General features: G+C 36.1%; 1 protein-coding gene and 1 long non-coding RNA gene across 2 annotated transcripts in view; both read left to right on the top strand.

The window, feature by feature from the left end:
• The first annotated feature begins 3,001 nt into the window (after positions 1 to 3,001).
• On the top strand, positions 3,002 to 7,157 carry LOC128030618 (uncharacterized). Its single transcript, XR_008187929.1, has 5 exons — positions 3,002 to 3,308; positions 4,024 to 4,092; positions 4,239 to 4,269; positions 4,373 to 4,460; positions 5,476 to 7,157. It is a non-coding gene; the product is annotated as an uncharacterized LOC128030618 (long non-coding RNA).
• A 6,316-nt stretch (positions 7,158 to 13,473) lies between these two features.
• LOC128030617 (atrial natriuretic peptide receptor 1-like) overlaps positions 13,474 to 19,393 on the top strand; it is a 56,092-nt gene continuing 50,172 nt past the window's right edge. The window contains exons 1-2 of the mRNA XM_052618389.1: positions 13,474 to 13,695; positions 15,067 to 15,849. Of these exons, the coding sequence (XP_052474349.1) occupies positions 15,090 to 15,849 (760 nt within the window). The 5' untranslated portion in view covers positions 13,474 to 13,695; positions 15,067 to 15,089. The remainder of the gene's footprint in view (positions 13,696 to 15,066; positions 15,850 to 19,393) is intronic.

Genomic DNA, 19,393 nt, shown 5'->3' with positions numbered 1-19,393 from the left:
TTCCTCCCCCTTTTAATTAATTAATTTCTAAATGTATAAAAAAAGAAAGAAAACGAGTCATAAAGTGTACAATAAAGCATAATCAAATCCTTATAATTATAATTTTTAATGAGCCGAAAAGAATACACGTCACACCTCTGTTTATCAATTAGCACTGGCTTCCAATAGCTGCTCACATAAAATTGAAGGCATTGATGTTTGCCTACAAAACTACCACTGGCTCTGCACCCATTTACCTAAATTTATTACTTCAGACTTATGTGCCTCTAGAAGCTTGCGTTCTGCAAGTGAACGTCGCTTGATTGTGCCATCCCAAAGAAACACAAAGTCACTTTATTGGACTTTTAAATTAAATGTCCCCTCCTGGTGGAATGACCTGCTCAACTCAATCCCAGCAGCTGAGTCCTTAGCCAACTTCAAGAATCGTCTTAAAATCCATCTCTTCCATCTTATCTTTTCATGTATTATGCAATTATATGTATGTATGTATGTATAAAGATATAAAGACCTCTAACACTACCTCTAACACTTCTTTTTATTTATTATATCATTTAAAAACCTATGCTACGTAGCTATACTTTGTTAACCTAAATGAGTTATAGCACTTATCATTGCTCTTTTGTTGTTTTTGATTGCTTCCACTGTCCTCGTTTGTAAGTCGCTTTGGATAAAAGCGTCTGCTAAATGAATAATGTAAATGTAAATATAATCACATTTCGCTTGAATCAAGTTAAAGGTGTAATCTGCTGATTGTCCTGCAGGTAACCGCATAAATCTGTTTTCTTAAATACACTTAGGGCTTAACTCCAGAGCACCCGTAGATCGATGATTTTCAAGTGCTACTTAAGTTACGATGCTTTTGGGAAACAGACCGTGATATTAAGATCATGATCGTTTTTATGAACTTCTTAGGCTTACGAAGCTTTTGGGAAACTCAGCCCAGTTTTTTTTTCAACATTCATTCAAATAGTAATGTTTATTTCGTGCTGCAAATATTGAAGAGGAAAATATAATTGATTCATATGCAGTTACCGAATTATCTCACTAAATTAAGCATAAAAAGCGTAAAAAAAAGACGTTTATTGTTGGTACATAGTTTTTTGCATATATGTCCGGAACTGACTCGCTATGACAGACTCCCTGTGATCATAAGGCTTCAGTAGACATCAACACATAAGTAGGCTACTATATAGCAGGGGCGGAGCGGGTGGGTGGGTAATGGGGCTTAAGCCCCGAATGTTTTGTCAAAAGCCCCGAATCTTTTAGCTTTTTTAAAATAATTTCAACTTTGTTTCATTTCCTCTCAGTCTCTCAGACTGGAGCGGCAAAAAAAAAGAAACAAAAGCTCTATTACTGTGCGTTGTGGCGGACGGTAAAGCATCACGCATCACTTCGCTTGTTTGCCAACTGCTGATAAAAACTAACGAAGAAGAATATAAATCATCTTCTTCGTCGTTGTCATTAGGGGCTGGTGGGCTTTTTATTTCACCGCCGTCGTAGCGAGCTCACTGACTAACCGCCTGAAATTAACATTATGGACATAACAATTTTTTTAAAAGGAACTCGTAACAGCAAACCTCACCGGCCAGAGAGAGATTCAAAAGCAATATATCCCAATGTATCAAATGCTAAGTTATTTCAGGGCATGTTTTACAACTGTTCTCGGCACATTAGTGGGATAAGAAGATAGATTAATTGAGAAATATAGCTGGAGAACAATTAAATACAAAATAGTTTGTAGGCTCTACTGGATGAATATTTTTTTTTTTCTGAGTAACCATCATTTTCCCAGATAGTGTATAGATTTTTAGGCATTCTGTTATCTCAAACAGCCTGAAAAATAGTGCATTTAGCTGACATAAATGGGGGGGAAAAAATCTCCCCTGCGGAGTACACCCCTGCAGCCCCCTAGGTTTGGGCTAAGCCCCGAATGTTTACATCTTCTGGCTCCGCCCCTGCTATATAGTACTGACTTATTTTAATAGACATAATACTTGAAAAGGAAAATGTGTCAAAACAGTTTAAACGTATTAATATATAATAATATTATATAAACGTATTAATTAATTATCAATATATAGGCTATTAATTTGAACATGTAGAGTAGCCTACAAGAAACTGCTCTTGTAATAAGCCGCTTTATGACATGAACTGAACTGTAAAATAATAGACATCTGCTGATCATACAATTATCTAGTTTTCAGAAATGAGGTCTAATGTAAAGTGATCGTTTTTTTTCTTTAGAGATGTGTCAGTTCATATGTGCTCAGATTAAAATTAGCCTATATTACTATTGTATTATTTTATTTAAGATGTAACTGTGAATATATTTGGACACTCCATGTTAGTCACTGATTAGACTTACATGATTTAAAATTGATTTTCAGGTGATATTGCTTGAAAAGTGATTTATAATGAGCGCAAAAAAAAAAAAAACTATGTCATGCAGTTTATTTTATTATCAAAGCCTAGACCCTATGTGATGACATAACCTGAGACTAAAAGCTGTGATATACATTTTGTCCACCAAATTATATGGATTAGGCCTTTTTGAAAGTGAAAGTCCTGACATTTACCAAGTAACCCATCCTCGGAACTGGTGCTCTGCATTTAACCCATCCAAGTGCACACACACAGCAGTGAGAAGTGAACACACACCCTGAGCAGTGAGCTGGTACAGATCCAGCGCTGGGGAGCAACTGGGGTTTCAGTGCCGAGAGTGCTGTTCATTCACTCACTCCCACCTACAACTCCTGCCAGCACCGAGACTTGAACCGGATACCTTCTTGTAAGTAGTCCAAGTCTCTAACCATTAGGCCACAAACTTGTGCAAACTTCTATGTCAAAATCAAATTCTCCAGTCAAAAACCCTTACATGATCTATCAATATCAAACTTTGGCCTCAGATGACAAAACCTACAGTACAAATACACACACTACAATTGTTTAGCTTCCTTAAATATAATACGTTATCTTTACTTAGTTGTTATACTTACTAGGTTTTATTAAGTTACACAATTTGCTAATTTTAAGGCGAATAGAACAACATGCTGCAATGAGTAATTCTTTCTTAAAATATTCAAGTAGCTACAACAAAACCGATGACATTAATTCACCAGTGAGAGGCAGCAGTGCGCTAATGTGCAACAGGAACAAAACAACAGAAGAAGAAATAAGGACGGTGAGCATGCGCAGCAAGCAAAGTTTTGAAGCTGCGTCGAATTTGCTTAAACTAAAAAGTAGAAAGACTGTTTACATTTCACCTCTGGACAAAGAATGATTGATTACTTCTACACAATAATAATAAGGTAAGTAAAAAAAAAATAGTGTGTGGATGTATCTTTCTGTGTGCTGCTAATTTGAACTGACTAACATTTGCTCCTTGTTAGCAACAGGGAGCAACGATCTTTGCTATTCTGCTATTAAAACAAAAACTATAGAAATACACAACTTGTGGCACATTTGGGTAAAGGTAAAAACTTTTAAAGACTTTTTTTTTATTTCATTTCTCAAATTGAAAAATGTTTTACTAGTTAAAAATGAAAGCATGTAAATTCCGAGAAACAATTCAAGAACATGCAAGAAGTCGTCAATATGATCTTTATGTGCCACTTACAGTATTAATTGTTAACAGTAATCGTTTGCAAAATTTCCTCTATAATTTTATAACACTGTGAGGCTTTGGCCACTTTTTAGGTTAAAGTCATTTTTCAGTTTACAAATGTATTTTCATCATTTTAATACAATCATAGTCATTGCGTAACCAGACTAAAAGGTTTAAACTGAATGAGCTCGTTATTTTGCAGTAATTAATTCTTTGCTGTGTTAAAAACACCGAGTACTGTAACAGAAGAAATGCTGCCTTTGAATTGGTTTTATTACTGATGCCTCAAATAGAGATGTATAGAAAATGTATTTCTATTGTTAAAAATGCAAATATCAAGAAATGAATGTGTCCTTGTTCTACAATTCACAACATCAGTGGAACTTGATTTTATATGAAGAATTATTTGTCATATTTAGGAAAAAAGCTTGTGTCAGCTGTCTTCTCTGAGCAGCGGTCTTGTGATCACCGGTCTCAGTATAATAAAGGTGAGATATTTTAACAGCAGTAGAGCCGTTTTTGACTCAATCATGTGCTATGTTTTATTTGCAATTTCAAATAATTTATTGCAGTTCCAGAATACCTGTAACCATATTTCCGTATTTGTAACTGTGTTTCTTTTCACATATCTAAGAGGACACTTCACATCCTAGAACCCATAAAATGTATGATGCTACCTTAAATGTTTAATAGTTTTATTATATTTATTAATAATATTCAAAATAAACAGCGCTTATTGACTTCAATGACTTCTTTATTGACACTTAGAAAAGATTTGACAGAACTACACACCCATCTGAGGCCTACCTGTTTTAATTCATGATCACCCCGGATACTTCTACAACTAACCTGCTTGGTAAGTTCTCATAGTTAGTAACACCATTTTAGAAAAAAAAGCCTGTGTATTTTCTGGTATATTACTGAGATACCTTTATAAAGATTAATGTTGATTACATACATAGTTCAATCAAAAATGAAAAATGTGCCATTTAATCTCCCTCCTGTCAATCTATTCCATAAAAAACTGTGCATCTTCCTGACACGAATGAAGACATTTAACCCAAATCTCTGACACCCAAGAAACCATCAAATCAATCCATTTGAATGGAGCCGATTAATCTACTTTTTGGGCCAAACTGTTCAATGAATTGTAAGGAGCAGTTTCAGTTATATTTCCACTTGAACTCTGTTAGGCATGGTCTGATGAACTGTTCTTGATCCAGAACTCTTATCTGAACACACTGAACGTGCTGTAGAAAGCCTAGATGGTAGTCACTGCTCAGGGTTGGTCATTTGTTTTTGCCTAGCCACCAGTTTCTCTGCAGCTGGGCAACATGCTATTTGAGTTAAGATAATTAGGTAATATTAAAATTAAAAGTAATATTTAATCTTTCGTAACGTGGGTGCTTTTTACATCAGGTTCGATATCTTAACTATTGCATTACTAAGGCAACGACTGTCACCTTTATGTTGCATTCAAAAGAGCTCTGTTAACAGCCCAACAGTGAAAAATTAAACCATATCCGTATTAGCACAGAATGGAATGGTTAAGCATTGAGAATTAAGAATGGTTTGGCCTGACAGTGGAAAAGAGGCTCAAATCTTTGAAAGAGACGTAATTGCTATATGATCAAGTGTCTAATATTTTGGGTAAATAGACATTCAGTTAAAGGACAGAAATTTATTTCACTGAAAATGTCTTTATTTGTGTTCTGAAAATAACTTAAAGTCATGGGTGAGTAAATGATGATGTGAATTTCAAGTTTGGGTGAACTAACCCAATGTTATGGCAGTGTAGGCAAGACAGAAAACACTGAAAACTGATCATCCACATTTCCATGCTAATATTGTTTTTATTTGGTTTTATACAGGTGTCTGATGCTGATGCAGTCTGGGCACTAGTATCTGTTGGCTTGCTGACTATCACTGACGATGAAGTACTTCTCCAAATCTTGACCCAGTGTCTTCTGCCATCATTGTTCAGGGTAGTACTGCAAAGAATAGTCTCCAGGGTCTGCCTCCAACATTTGCTTCCCGACCACCATGTGCTACGCTTGCATCACTACATGTGGGTTACCCTGATACTGTGAAGAAAACCTACAATATGATGCTTGACTTGGGACAGAAAAAAAAAACATTGGCAACTTGTGTGGCCAACTCATTGCCGTATTTAAAATCATTGTACTGCTACCTCCATTGTTTAACATAACTAAAAGCAGATTGTTTTTGCTTTGTTTCAAAATTTTTGTAATACGAGTTAAAACTACATTGAAAAAAATATATCATCTTTAACTTTGAACTGTCACTACATTTGATTTAGGGTAATTATGTGTGTGAAGAATAGAACATTGTTGTCATGAATTTGTAATAGATTTTTGAAGTATTTAAGTTACTAGAGTAATGGTAACTTTTTTTTTTTTTAAAGGCAATTGGTCAAAACTAGATTTCTGTTCAAGTAAATACAACTTAGAAATTCCAAGTTGCAGGAAATGTTACTTTATTTCGCTAAATTTAAATGAGTTGTTTGAAATACGTACATAGTATAATGTACTTAATTTAGTTGTTGAAAATAGTAATTCTGAGTTACACGTTTACAACACTTAGAAATAAAACTTTGTTAGTACAAATTACTATTCTTATTTCACTTTACTTGTTTTTTTTCAAGGCAATCGGTTTGCATGCTTTTTTTAAAATAAGGTTTACTCATTATAATTTACAGTGCAGACAAGCTCCCTGCCCAGTGCACACTAGTGAGATAAATTCAAAACACTGTAATTGTAATAAAGTACTGTAACTATACTGTACTACACTGTGTGATTCTTTCAGCTCTCTCTCCAGTGCTAGGATGCATTTTTAAAGCAGTCACCTGTGCTCCTGTTCATAATTTCCTGAGATGCAACTGAATGCTTGCTTATGGATAATTGTGTGTTATTTGAGTTCATACTGTGACAATAGAGTTAACTATTTGATGTGTTTGTGTTTTATGAATGATACTTTGGAGAAATCATTAAAAAAATTGTAATGTGTGTATATATGAATTATATATGAATATTATAGAATATTATAATTTCTAAACTACTAAATTATTAAAACATTACATGATTGAAGTGTTTACTCATGGCCCATGGTCCATTGTTAATTTCGAATTTGGCCTTTGGATTTAACTATTAGTGCATTAAGCCATTTTTCAATTTATGTTTTCTGGTGGACAAAACACTTAAACCTATACAAATGTTGTCTTTTTGGTTTATACTGTCCTTATCTTGGTGCCATTAGTTATATATGATGCTTACAAGAAAGCTGTGAATTGGTTGTTCCTGGTTGTTGTTCTACATGTGCACTTCTAAATAACATTGTAAGTTCATTGATTAGATATACTGCAGTTTAATTTTAATTTTACTCATCATATTTTCGTCAGCATCCTGAAGATTATGAAATATTTGGGGATTTGGAGGAGCTAATTGTTATAACATGCAGGTTTTTCTTTCTTTTTGCTCCCAACAAAAAAAAAAGGAAAAAAAAAACACTTAACTACAACACTCAAGGCATTTGACAAAATCACACACACAAATGAAAAAAAAAAAAAAAGATATTAAAAATGACAAGGCGCTTGACGTCACGTAGCTTCCCACGCGAGAAGGGGGGCGACGAAAGTGTCGCGCTTCTTATCTCACGTCTTTGATCACGGCAAGGTACGCGACGATCGACACGATGATTGCTTAGTTTGCAAATCAAATGCATAAACCACACCCCATAATTTCAAAGCGATAAACATCTCATGTCAGTGACGCTAGAGGCGCTTGACCACGCTTCAGTTTTTGACGCTTTGGGGTTGACGCACAGCGCGTGATGCGCGTAGTGGGAGGGGCGGCGCTGTTTATAGAGGTCGGGATCGTTGCGTCACGTCGCAATGCATTGTGGGAATCGCGGTACAGAAGTAGATGTACTGTATAGTAGGCATTAGGTAACGTTGGTCATTTGGTCATTAATTTTGATTATTTTTTGGAAAATGGTTCAGTATTGCTGTATTGTGAACTGCTGTAATCGGTTTCATGATCGACAGGGCAAACGCCTCGTGAATCATATTAGTTTTCAACATTTTCCTACTTGGAAAAAAAACACAAGGTGTCTGAAATCACCAAGAGGCGTCAGATGGCTTGGGTCGCCACTGTACGGAGGGAAACCATCACCTTCGATAATATTATAATACATAGTTATGGTGAGACATGTTGTGTATGGTCTCTCTCTCTCTCTCTCACATACACACACACAAACTCATTACGTTTTCTCTAGTTTTTGGCCAGTAAGGGAGTCAGTTTAGTGTCTGTATTTTTTGTTTAAACATTTTCTTTTGACCCAATCCTGAACTTAATTTGCTTTTTGATATTTTTGTGCTGACTGTATTTAACAAATTTGAACAACTTGTTTAAAAAAAAATAAAAAACTGGAACAAACTTCAAAATAGGAAGTTAAGCGTCTTGTTTTGGTGAATGGTGGGTTGTGTCTGAGGTGAATGTTCGTCAATATTATACCGGATTACAGAACTACCGGAGGAAAACAGTGGATTTTTGCAAGTATGATAGGTGAGTAATTACTCCTGAAGTGTAACAAACCCGCATAGACAAGCTTCATAGCTCGCAGAATCTGATAAGTGTGTGTGTGTGTGTGTGTCACCACTGATGCTTGGTTAATGTTAACATTTCCTTAGTGAAAAAGATTGTTTTCTCCACGTTTAATTTGCAGATCCATTTATGATCTGCAGGTGAGCCTCCAGTGACTTTTTAAAAAGTGAAAGTGACATTTTTAAATTGATCGGAGGTGTAAGCGCTCACTCCACAGACCCGGTAGGATAAATTATCAGGGAAACTGAGGCTTGGTAAACTTTCATGTGTTCATAGGGATCGATTCCGCCTACAACCTCTTTTTTTTTTTTAAGTAGCGTTGTTTGGCTTCATTATTAAGTTTGTCCGTATAGGTATAGGCAACTTTTTTTGTCACGTTCTATAACTTTTTCTGGATACTGGCTATTATCTTATTACAAACCTGCTTTGCGATGCCTCTAAAATGGCCGCCGTTACCCACAATGCACCATTCCATGACGTCTACGCCCGAGCTCTATTAATTATGTATTATTATTATTTAGGTCTTTCTGTGTTGATTTGCTGTTTATTAATATTTTTAAAACTATAACGCTAAATCTATCAACATTTATTTAGATGTTATCATGTATTCATTCATTTCTTTATTTTAATTATATTATTTCGGTCTTATTACAGGTGAAATATTACAGTAAGCCAGAACACAGGCCGAGCGGGGCTCATTCTAAACCCATTAGCGGACATTCATATCACAGAATCTGACAGCGATCAGAGGCTCATCAGCGACATCATTTTTAAGAAGCCTTTACAATAGCCTTAATAAAAACTTTTAACTTTAGAGTCTAAAGTAAAAAAATAAAAAATAAATTAAAAAAATAAATAAATCTGTAGGCCTATCGCTAATAAATAATTTATTTATTTTTAGATATTTTTTGTTCTTTTTATTTAAACTAAATTGTTTCTTAATGTGAAAATGTGTTACAGTTATGTGTCAAGGACTTGATATTGAATTCTGTAATAATAAAAAATTAAATCTAGGCCTATGAAAAAAATAAAAATCAATGAAAAAGTAAAAAAAGAACCATTGCGCATTTTACAGCTAAAAAAGTTTTAATGTGTTTTTGTCACCAGCAATACAGTATGTTGCTCAGTTTTGTACAGTAAGTTAAGCTCCGATTTTTTTTTCAAGTTTCAGTGAGTTTCTTCTGTTGTCCTGTGAAAAATTAAATAATAATAATAATTAATCAGAAAATATTGTGCTGATGCACGAAAGATGCCTCCAATTGAAATGCATTAGTTTAAAAAAACGTGCTGCAATCATGAAAATAAGGAAATAAACGTGTGCCTGCCACGAATAAATAGATTAAATTACGTGACAAAATCACGAACTGCCGTGAGACTGGGTTTCCGTGTGTGGACCACGGAAGAAGTGTCATTGACTTGCGTTAGAGTTATCCGTGATCTAAGCACAGACTCACTCCGTGCTCGTATCACAGATTTTAGTTAGGCTAACAGAATCAAAGTGAATCTGTATGATGGCAGGACAATGCAATAGTTACAATAACAGTCAGGTTGGTCATGGTATTTGGTGTTGAAAAAAATAAATACTTCAAATGTTGCGTTTCCAGATGAGATAGCACGTCCATTGAGTGAGGTCTGTACTCCATCACTGAAACGATCCGTGTACGGACCACGGAAGATGAGTGTCATTGACTTGCGTTAGAGTTATCCGTGATCTCAGCACAGACTCACTCCGTGCTCCTATCACAGATTTTAGTTCTGACTATAGCCAAAATGTGTGTAAAACGCCATCAAACTGGATTTTATGATGACAGGACGAGAAAAAATGCCAAGTTAATTACATGCCATTGCAACAGTGTCGACGAAAAGCTTGTAAGTTCCTAAACAAGTGAGTGAGGTCAGGTTGTGGAGGTCCGTGCCATCACGGGACTTTTGTAACTGAAACAAACGTAATTTTTATGATGACAGGACAATGCAGTAACTACAACAGCTGTCTGGTTAATGTCATTATGGCATTTGATATTGGAAAAGAAACAAATACTTCAAATGTTGCGTTTCCAAATGAGAAAGCACGTCCGTTCAGCGAGTTCTGTACTCCGTCATTGAAACGGGTATCCGTGTGTGGATCACGGGAGGTCAGTCTCATTGACTTGCGTTGGAGAAATATCCGTGGCCGGGTCACGGAATTTGGGGCAATTCCGTGATGGCTTCACGGATTTTGAGTTAAGGACCCGTGGACATTTCACGGAATTCTGTGAGACCAGGTTGTCTAGAATTGTTTCTTTTTAAATATTACAAATATTCCTCATGAATATTTTTAAAGTATCCCTTAAACAGAAAAACAATGTGACGAGTGGGGCGGGGCCAAGGGACGTGGGAACGAGGAGTGAGGCTGGTGGAATGATTGGGAAATCAGCGACACCTGCGCCCCACCGCCGGTCTCGAGTCCCACGTAGGAGATGGAAGGAAATAAAACTGGAGCGACGACAGTGAAGGACGAGAGAGGACCAGGCCTGGGCTTTAGTTTATGTTTTGCTTTTTATTTGTGTGCATCAGTCGTCCGTGAGGGGCTGATGCGCTGTTTTGTGTTTATTTGGAATTATTAAAGTTTCATTTGATTGTCCGCCGGTTCCCGCCTCCTTCTTCCGGATGAATATGAAGCTTTTATTATTATAAACAACAACAACAATACTATAGGTGGAAAAAATCAGGTAGCACATGTATTCTTACAGTGTTACCCCCAAAATAAAACTTGATCCCATTATTTTTTTTCCCTTAAAAATAGGGATTCACATTATATCAATACCATATTTATTACCTTCCAAGTTACTCTGTTTTACAATATATGTTATCTTTATTATAAATATTTTGTATAATATTAAATATTATAATTTATATTAATTATTAAAGTATTGGCTAATTATTTATCTATCCACATTTATTTTTTCATATAGATCACCTTTGCTGGCATCTAACTTGAATATTTAATTAAAGATTAATTTGAGTTAATCTTTAAAAACACTAATGATTTAAATAATTAAATTTTAATATTACTCAAAAATGTGGTCTTTTGCAAATCTCAAAATGAGCATCCATTTTTCACACTGAACATTTATAATGATGTGATTAATGTACTTGTATCATTTAAAATTATCAGGTTTCGTTGTAGACTTCTGTTTTGAATTTATTTAGACAAAATAATATTGAATATTCTTATCAGCCATTTATCAGTTACTGGCCATAACATTCATAATAATTACATTTATTGACAATAATTTTAATTTCAGTGCATTCCTGCTTTAAAAAGGAACGAAATGAAAAATCATAATATTAATCATGATTAATGTTTTTTCTTCTTTCCCTTGAACCTGCTAAAGTATGTACTTCTGGTTAAGAAACACTACCATAAAGAATTATACACCCTTTTAATTCATTTATCTATGCACTCCAATGTTAAATGTAATACAACAAGAAAAATGTCTATTAGAATTACCCATAATTGACATTCAGATCTGTGACATGTATATCATATCTCAGTGCTTTTGACTATTACATTAACATTTTGTTTAAAAAAAACTGTAACTTGCTTTGAATATAAATGTCAGAGTTGTGCTGGAACACTGGTGGCTGAAAGCTCAAAAAAATTAACTCACAAACATACAAAAACCACCAGCTTAAAGAAACCAAAGAAACCAGCTTCTTACACACAAACACTCATCTGAAGACGGTTAGTAGAGGGTGATCTCCAAATGTGTGGTGAGCAGATTGAGCTTGTCCTGACCTATATAGGGGCACATCTTGCTGGGCAGCTGGAACCCGCTCTGACCTCCTTCTCACACAGTCACAGCAAAAAACAGTGAAGTAACCTCACTGCTGTGGCCATTTCCACCACCACTTTCAGCCCTGTACTTCCTAAGGCACAGTATGGTCTAGTAAAAATAAAAGGTTTTGGTAACATTATTTATTGCGCTGGGGCAAAATACTCATGTCCATTTCTACATGCAGTTTGAAAATACATTTGCAACATATCAGGTTGTATAAATGAACATCAATGTATTATGCACAAACAATGAAAGAACAATATTCTATTTTAAAATCAATATTAGCCTTTATTAATAAATTTTAAAATTGTTTTCGGCAACTGAATCAAATCGTACAATATCATAATTGGGTACTGTTAAAATATCTGTTTTACTGAATTATTTGTGTCATACTACAGGTCAAAAGTTATATATATATATATATATATATATATATATATATATATATATATATATATATATATATATGTATATATATATAAAGACATCATTTTAATATACTAATTTGGTGCTCAATAAATATTTCTGATTATTACCAATACTTTTTATAAAAAATCAAAGGCATGTTGAATTCATCAAAAGTGACAGTAAATACATTTATATTTTTTTTATTTTTCCTGAAAAGACTCCAGGTAAAAAAAAAATTCATGGTTTTCATAGAAATATTAAGAGGCAAAAACTGTTTCCAACATTGAAAAATAATAGGAACATTGGTAATTGAGCATTAATAATAACTGCAGCACCAGGGGTGCATTTCCCAAAACCATAGTTGCTAACAAAGTTCGCATATCAGAATATCAGAACAAGGATCATGTGACACTGAAGACTGGAGTGATGATGCTGAAAATTCAGCTTCGCTATCACATAAATAATTACATTGTAAAATATTTGATGATAAAACAGAACTATTATTGGAGTAATATTTCACAATTTCACAAAGTATTTAGATTAAATAAGTGGAGCCTTGGTGACCATGAGAGATTATTTTCATAAAGTTATTATTAGTGTGATTAATGTTTAGTTCACTTTTGAATAGTCACTAATGGAGAAAGAGCTGTTTGCCCATATTTAACTACCCGCAGGAAATTAAAGGGTCATACTAACAAGCCAAACCTTGTCCTCTTGATTCTTATAGGTAATATTCAGCTATGGTTATTCAGTGCACAGAAGAAGCTAATGGATTTTGATGCCATTGATTTCCTCTGACTTGAAATTAGAGGAGTGTTTACACTGTTGATGTTTGATAGCTCAAACATTTGGAAATATGCTTCTCAGACCAAAGTGTTTACCCTGCTGGAATAGAGAAGAGAGGATGCATTAAAACACATCACGGCTGATCTTCCCTCTCTCTCTCTCTCTCTCTCTCTCTCTCTCTTCCTGCCGGCAGTAACTGCAGCTGAGAGGCATCCATACCCTCAGAACTCTGGAGCATGGCAGGGAATGCAGCTCGACATGGAGATGAGGTGGAGCTTTTTGTGAGTCAATGTATTTGAGAAAATCACTGCTGCTCTTGGTACTGTGAGTGACACACAGTCAGACTGTGGGCATGAGTTTTACAGTGGCAGGGATGTGATTTGTGCTGTGTTGAGTGAACCATCACAGGATTGTACCAGCTCATGTTGAGAAGACCAGAAGACACCATGTATAAAAGGTATTTAAGAGAGTTTTCTATTCTGCTTGGACACACTTGGAGTTCTGTTGTGTTTGATGTTTAGTTTATATATTTTTTAAACTATTTCCTATACCCTAGTTTCTTAGTTTTTAAAGATAAGTGCTCAAACTGTACAGTTTGGCTAGCTTTCTACCAAGTGAATTTATGCCAAAATATCATGGAGTTTGAAGCATGACCTTTGAAGTGATAATCAAAAATTTAAAGGTTTCCAAAATGCATGATTATTTATACTTGCATTATATTCTTTCCCCCAGTGTGTTTTCCCTAATTTGTTCAACCCATTGAGAGTTGATTTTCAATGGGGAATGATTTTAATCTGTTCTCTACAAACAAAAGCATAATATATGTTTTAAGCTGTGATTCAGGATGCATTCAAATATCTCATATCTCTCATATCTCATGTCATATTTAGAGTTTTTTTTTTAGCTCCTTGTATTGCCTATAGTTGCGTGATTAACACTGTTTCAACAGGATTAGCACAGAATAACGTTTTTTTTTCTTAGAAGATTTTAGAACATTTATTGTTGCACATAAACAATATTATATTTAAACATTAATATTAACATATCAATAAATAGTTCAAATTGTTGTTGTCAATGGAACTTTACTGTGCAGCTATTTTTTTAGTATTCACATTCACCTCAATGGCTGCTTGGTTGCCACATCTTAGCTTATAATAGCTCAGTTCTCAGCATGCAGTTTTTTTTAGGAGCCAGTCACCTGAGCCACTAAAATTTTAACAAAACCTTATCTTTAACTTAGTAGCAGCTAGCCAAATTAGCCAAAGTTGGGGCAAGCGTGATTTCACCAAGTACAACATGTTCCTGGATCAACATAATTGAACAACATTTCAATTAACCAATCAGAGTTGAGATATAACTTTTCAGAAAATATCTGTTTTAGGCTTACTATAAGGGTTAGGTGCCTCTACACCCTTGTTAATCAGCTATCATTTCCCACTGATTTTAGGAAAGAAATTAGGATCTATAGTCTATATTTTTGGACAATAATGTTGATCCAGGATCATCAGAAGATGCTGATCCAGGAACATGTCTTACTTGGCAAAATCACATTGACCCCAAACTTGGACAGGTTGCATGTTATGCTTCCATCCCTGAAAATTAACTACTAACTGCAATACTAGGGTATAACAATTCTTCTCAGAGGTACAAGGCTGATCCAAATATAGAGTGAATGGGTTAGTAAAACAACAAAAATACTTTCGATATACTTAAGAACCTTTCCTTGTATTTGAAGTGTGTCTAAGTACAAAAATAGCCTCTAAGTATTGTATGTTTACACATGGGTTCTCATAAGATAAATCTTTGTGTGTCTTGTTTTCCTGAATAGTTGGAAGCTTGAGCTGCAGTGATATGAATCTCTTGCTCTGGTTCGGTGGAGGCAGATCATTTCTGCTGCTTTTGATCCAGCTGTGCTGTGGGACCTTGCCGATCTGGACCAAGCCCAGCAGACACCAAGGGTCCCACAGACATGTGCACAACCACACTAATGACATCATACTGGCTGTCATACTCCCTCAGCACAATACGTCCTACCCCTGGGCATGGCCTCGTGTGGGACCTGCACTGGACCGCGCCATTGCTCAGGTCAATGCCGATCCCAACCTACTGCCCCGGCACCACATCCGGCACATCTTCGCAAACAGTGAGGATGGGAACGGTATCTGCTCAGAGTCTATCGCCCCCCTCATGGCCGTAGACCTGAAGTATGAACACAACCCGTGGGCCTTCATAGGGCCTGGCTGCGACTATACCTCCTCCCTCGTTGGGCTGTTCACTGCTCATTGGGGCCTTCCCATGATCACGGCAGGGGCCCCTGCTGTAGCCTTCGTGCAGATGGACATGTACACTTCCATCACCAACACAGGCCCCACACATAAGAAACTGGGCGAGTATGCCCTCCACCTCTACAAGCATTTTGGGTGGCACCAACACACCCTGCTGATGTTTAGTGATACCAAAATGGGAGAAAGGGCCTGCTACTTTGCCCTGGAGGGGCTTTACACAGAGATGCATGAGAACAACATCACCACCATGGACCTGGTGTTCGAGGAGAACAAAGGGCCTGTTAACTATTCCGAACTCTTGCACAAGATCCAGGATGATGGAAGAGGTGAGTGGTTTATTCTCTTGTTTTGCTAGAACAGTCTGCATTTAATTGGGCATCTCCCCTTGTGTTAATAGAAGAATAGAAGCTTCTTCTACCACAAGGAATAGTAAGAGTGAATGCAAAGGTCTTATTGAGTGGCCTTGTACCTCTCTGTGACAGCACATTTGTCCTCTGAGCTTGATTTGTGATGCTTTCTGCGATTCAGATTGAAATGCTTCAAGAGGCGCTGCTCAAGGCATATGGATTAATTGCATGTGAACTAACATTATACTAATTCAGTATAATATCACACATATCATGACTGACTGAGTGAAGGAGAAGATTAGAGATAACTTAAATATTTAGAGAATGAAGTCATCACTGATTTTCCTCCTTTCCTCGGCTATGATTGAATTACCTCAATGATGTACCTGCTATATCTAATTTTTAAATGTAGTTTCGGACTCAGATTCAAATTTTATGAGTGCCACATTTCAGTATGTCAGAGCACTTTCACTGGCCAACAGCAGGAGATACAGTTTTATAGTAACTAAGTAGTGCATCACAAAATTTGCTTGTTATTGTCTCTGCAGTTAAATGTTCCTCAGTGCTTTGACTTCGACATCAGATTAATGCTTCCTCAAAGAGGACCTCAAGAAACCTGTATCTGTGTTTTTAATGGATAAAATGTACTCAAAAATCAGTCCCACAGGGACATATAAATGTCAACCAAACAACATTTAGTAACATTTAGTAAGAGGTCATGCCCCTGTAAAAATGCAAGAAATGTTAGTACACATTATCTGATCTGTTGGCATTTCCTGCAGATGCAGAGTTTGTATTCATTCAGTGAGTTTATTCAGTCTTTCTAACTGGTAAATTTGAATGGTTCATCATTAGTCACTAGATACACTGTTGAGTCACTGAATGAACAGTTAGTAAGAAATGGACTTGCAGAATCCTATATGCAATGGTATCAGCAATATCCTATTTTTACGATCCTCCATAAAGTGAAAACTATCTGAACATCCATTCGGAACATAAATTTTTTTGTATTGTTATTTGTTCACAATATTACACTAACCCAGCAAAAAATGCACATTCATTCATAACCTTTCAGACTTCTCATTTCCTCTCTTTAGTGCTGAAGTGATGTGCACTTAGCTGCTGCTTTGCTTCTGGATAAAATCTCCAGCACAGCAAGGCTGTTAATGGCCAGAAGTCAGCAGGTGCTTCAACATCAATCTCTCTCTCTCATACACACACTGTTGATGAGGACTGTGCTCCTCTAGTTGAATTTTTACCATGTACCCAATCACTTCAATCACACCTGATTCTGCACATGGTGGAAACCAGCATCAAAGAGGACCTTCGCTCCAGTGTGCCAACAAGAAGATCTGGTTTTCAGGCCCCTGACCGATTCTGGGACACTTGAATTTTGAGTTGAGCTCATATTGTGGAAATGTTTGTAATAATTCCTCTTCTGACGGAGTGGCTTGTCGTCTTTTCAACTAAATTGCCACTCTTTGTGAGTAGAGCTTCTTGCCCTGTTGTCATCATGATTGCAGAGCGCAAGAGCGGCCATGCCGAACTAAACTACCCACAAGGCCATGCTCTGCTTCTCCATGCTTTTCCATCAATCTGGATCAGCTTAAAAATGAATCAGAACTAGAGAGATGGGAAGAAAAATACACAAATTTGTAAATTCATTACACACACTTTTATAACCCCAGAACTGCTTCTCTGCTTTCTGGAGGAATGTGCTGTATTTTTATATTTCAAGTCGATATTTCCCATCATGTCTGACCTTTGGATGTAATGCAGAGGAACTGAACACCTCCAAACTTGAACCCAAACATTTCAACAGCATCATTCAAGGTTCAAGCTTGTCTTTATATCAGTATTGAATCAACCCCGTCATGAACAGAATATTAGAGTTATAATGTTCTCTTTGTGACAGCAGAACATAAGGTTTGTTTTACTTACAGTATGACCTCACATCCTAGAATGAGGTAATGTAAGACAGACCTCCCTTACATCACACAGATTCCGGTGCTAATAGAATTTGTAACTCTATACTGTCTTGTGTTAAACAGCATTAGAAGAGAAATGTGACAGACTTGACTCGACAGATAGAAATTAGTTTATTTTTATGTTCAGTGCCAGAACCAGTTTTTAGTGGCTTACATTCAAACATTAGATTTATGTTAAGCAGTTCCCTGTAAATGTGTTCTCTTTTTTTTCTTAGATTGAATACATTTCATTCTGTTGGTCCATTTAAATGTTACTGAATATCTCAAATTTTATGCAAAACCCTCACATCCATTCATTTAAAGACATATAAAACTTGATAAGCAAGTTTTGTCAATGTGTAGGATCACTCTATACCTCAAAAATGGGCTAAAATAAAAAAAAATCTAATTTGTCTAGGTCATAAGATGTAATGCTGATGTGCCATTTCATATGACTAAATAATGCATTAATGTTAATGTATATATCCATAAATATAAAATAAATGCTGAAGCAGTACCGTTAAACCCACTCAGGCCTTTCCATCTCATTTGTATTTTTGTGCAGAGCAAAGCAGAAAGCGCTCATGAGAGTTGTGGTTTAAGCTTTCCTTTACTTCCTCTCGGGCCCGTTTGATGCTAGAATGAATCTGAACACATCACTTCAGTTCTTTCATTTTCTGTCAGATCGCTCATGTTTAGATGGATTACGATGCGTTAGAAAAAGGCTTCAAGGATTCCATCCAGATCAATAGAACTGCTGCTATTTCCTGTTGTAATTACTCTGATCATTTTTTGGAGCTGTGGAGTGGTGTGCCTAATGTCAAAATTCTTTAGAACAATGTTTTGAAACGCTTTAATTAGAGGATAAAGTAAAACTGTGCACTTTTTCTCTGATTCTGTCTGTCAGAGTAATCGTAGCACGTTTGTATTAGAGAGCGACATTGCATTTTCTAAGCTGAGACCATCATTATCATTCAGTGTAGTGTGCAGCCATTTTTCTCAATTGCAACTACAATGTACAGCCTCATCCGATTTTTTAATGCAAGCAGGGCTGTGATTAGCTCTAGTTGGGAGGGCAGGCTCAATCTTACACAAGGTCTAGCTGCTGTGGTGATATAATGGAGTGCAGAGTTTTGCATTGATAGACAATTCTTTTGTCTGTATGTAAAATTGAGGAATTTTTTTCTCAGCTAATTTTTTCCCCATAAGAATAGGAGCCCATTTTTATGAAGTTTAATTAGAAAAAAAATAATATTAATTTGTCTAGATAACAAATAGCATAGCATGTTTTTTTTTTAAATCAAGATTTAAGCAAAAATAATAGTAATGGGTATAGGAGCATGAGCCCAACCAGGAGCGCTGTCTTAAATTACAGTAACTTGAGATCAACTGAGGCAAGTGGCTCGAAGGGGGCCCTCTGTAGTCCCACCAGGAACACAGAGAGATCAAACAAGGGAATGAGGTTCAATCTGTGGGATTTAATCTCATTGCACCTCTCAGGAACCTGATGATCAGGTTGTGCTTCCTTAAAGGGGGGGTGAAATGCTATTTCATGC

This window comes from Carassius gibelio, chromosome A16, assembly GCF_023724105.1.
Source record: "Carassius gibelio isolate Cgi1373 ecotype wild population from Czech Republic chromosome A16, carGib1.2-hapl.c, whole genome shotgun sequence".
NCBI classification, from domain to species: domain Eukaryota; kingdom Metazoa; phylum Chordata; class Actinopteri; order Cypriniformes; family Cyprinidae; genus Carassius; species Carassius gibelio.
Note: the sequence above shows the minus strand (reverse complement) of the source record. Positions and strands in the feature narration are given on the sequence as shown.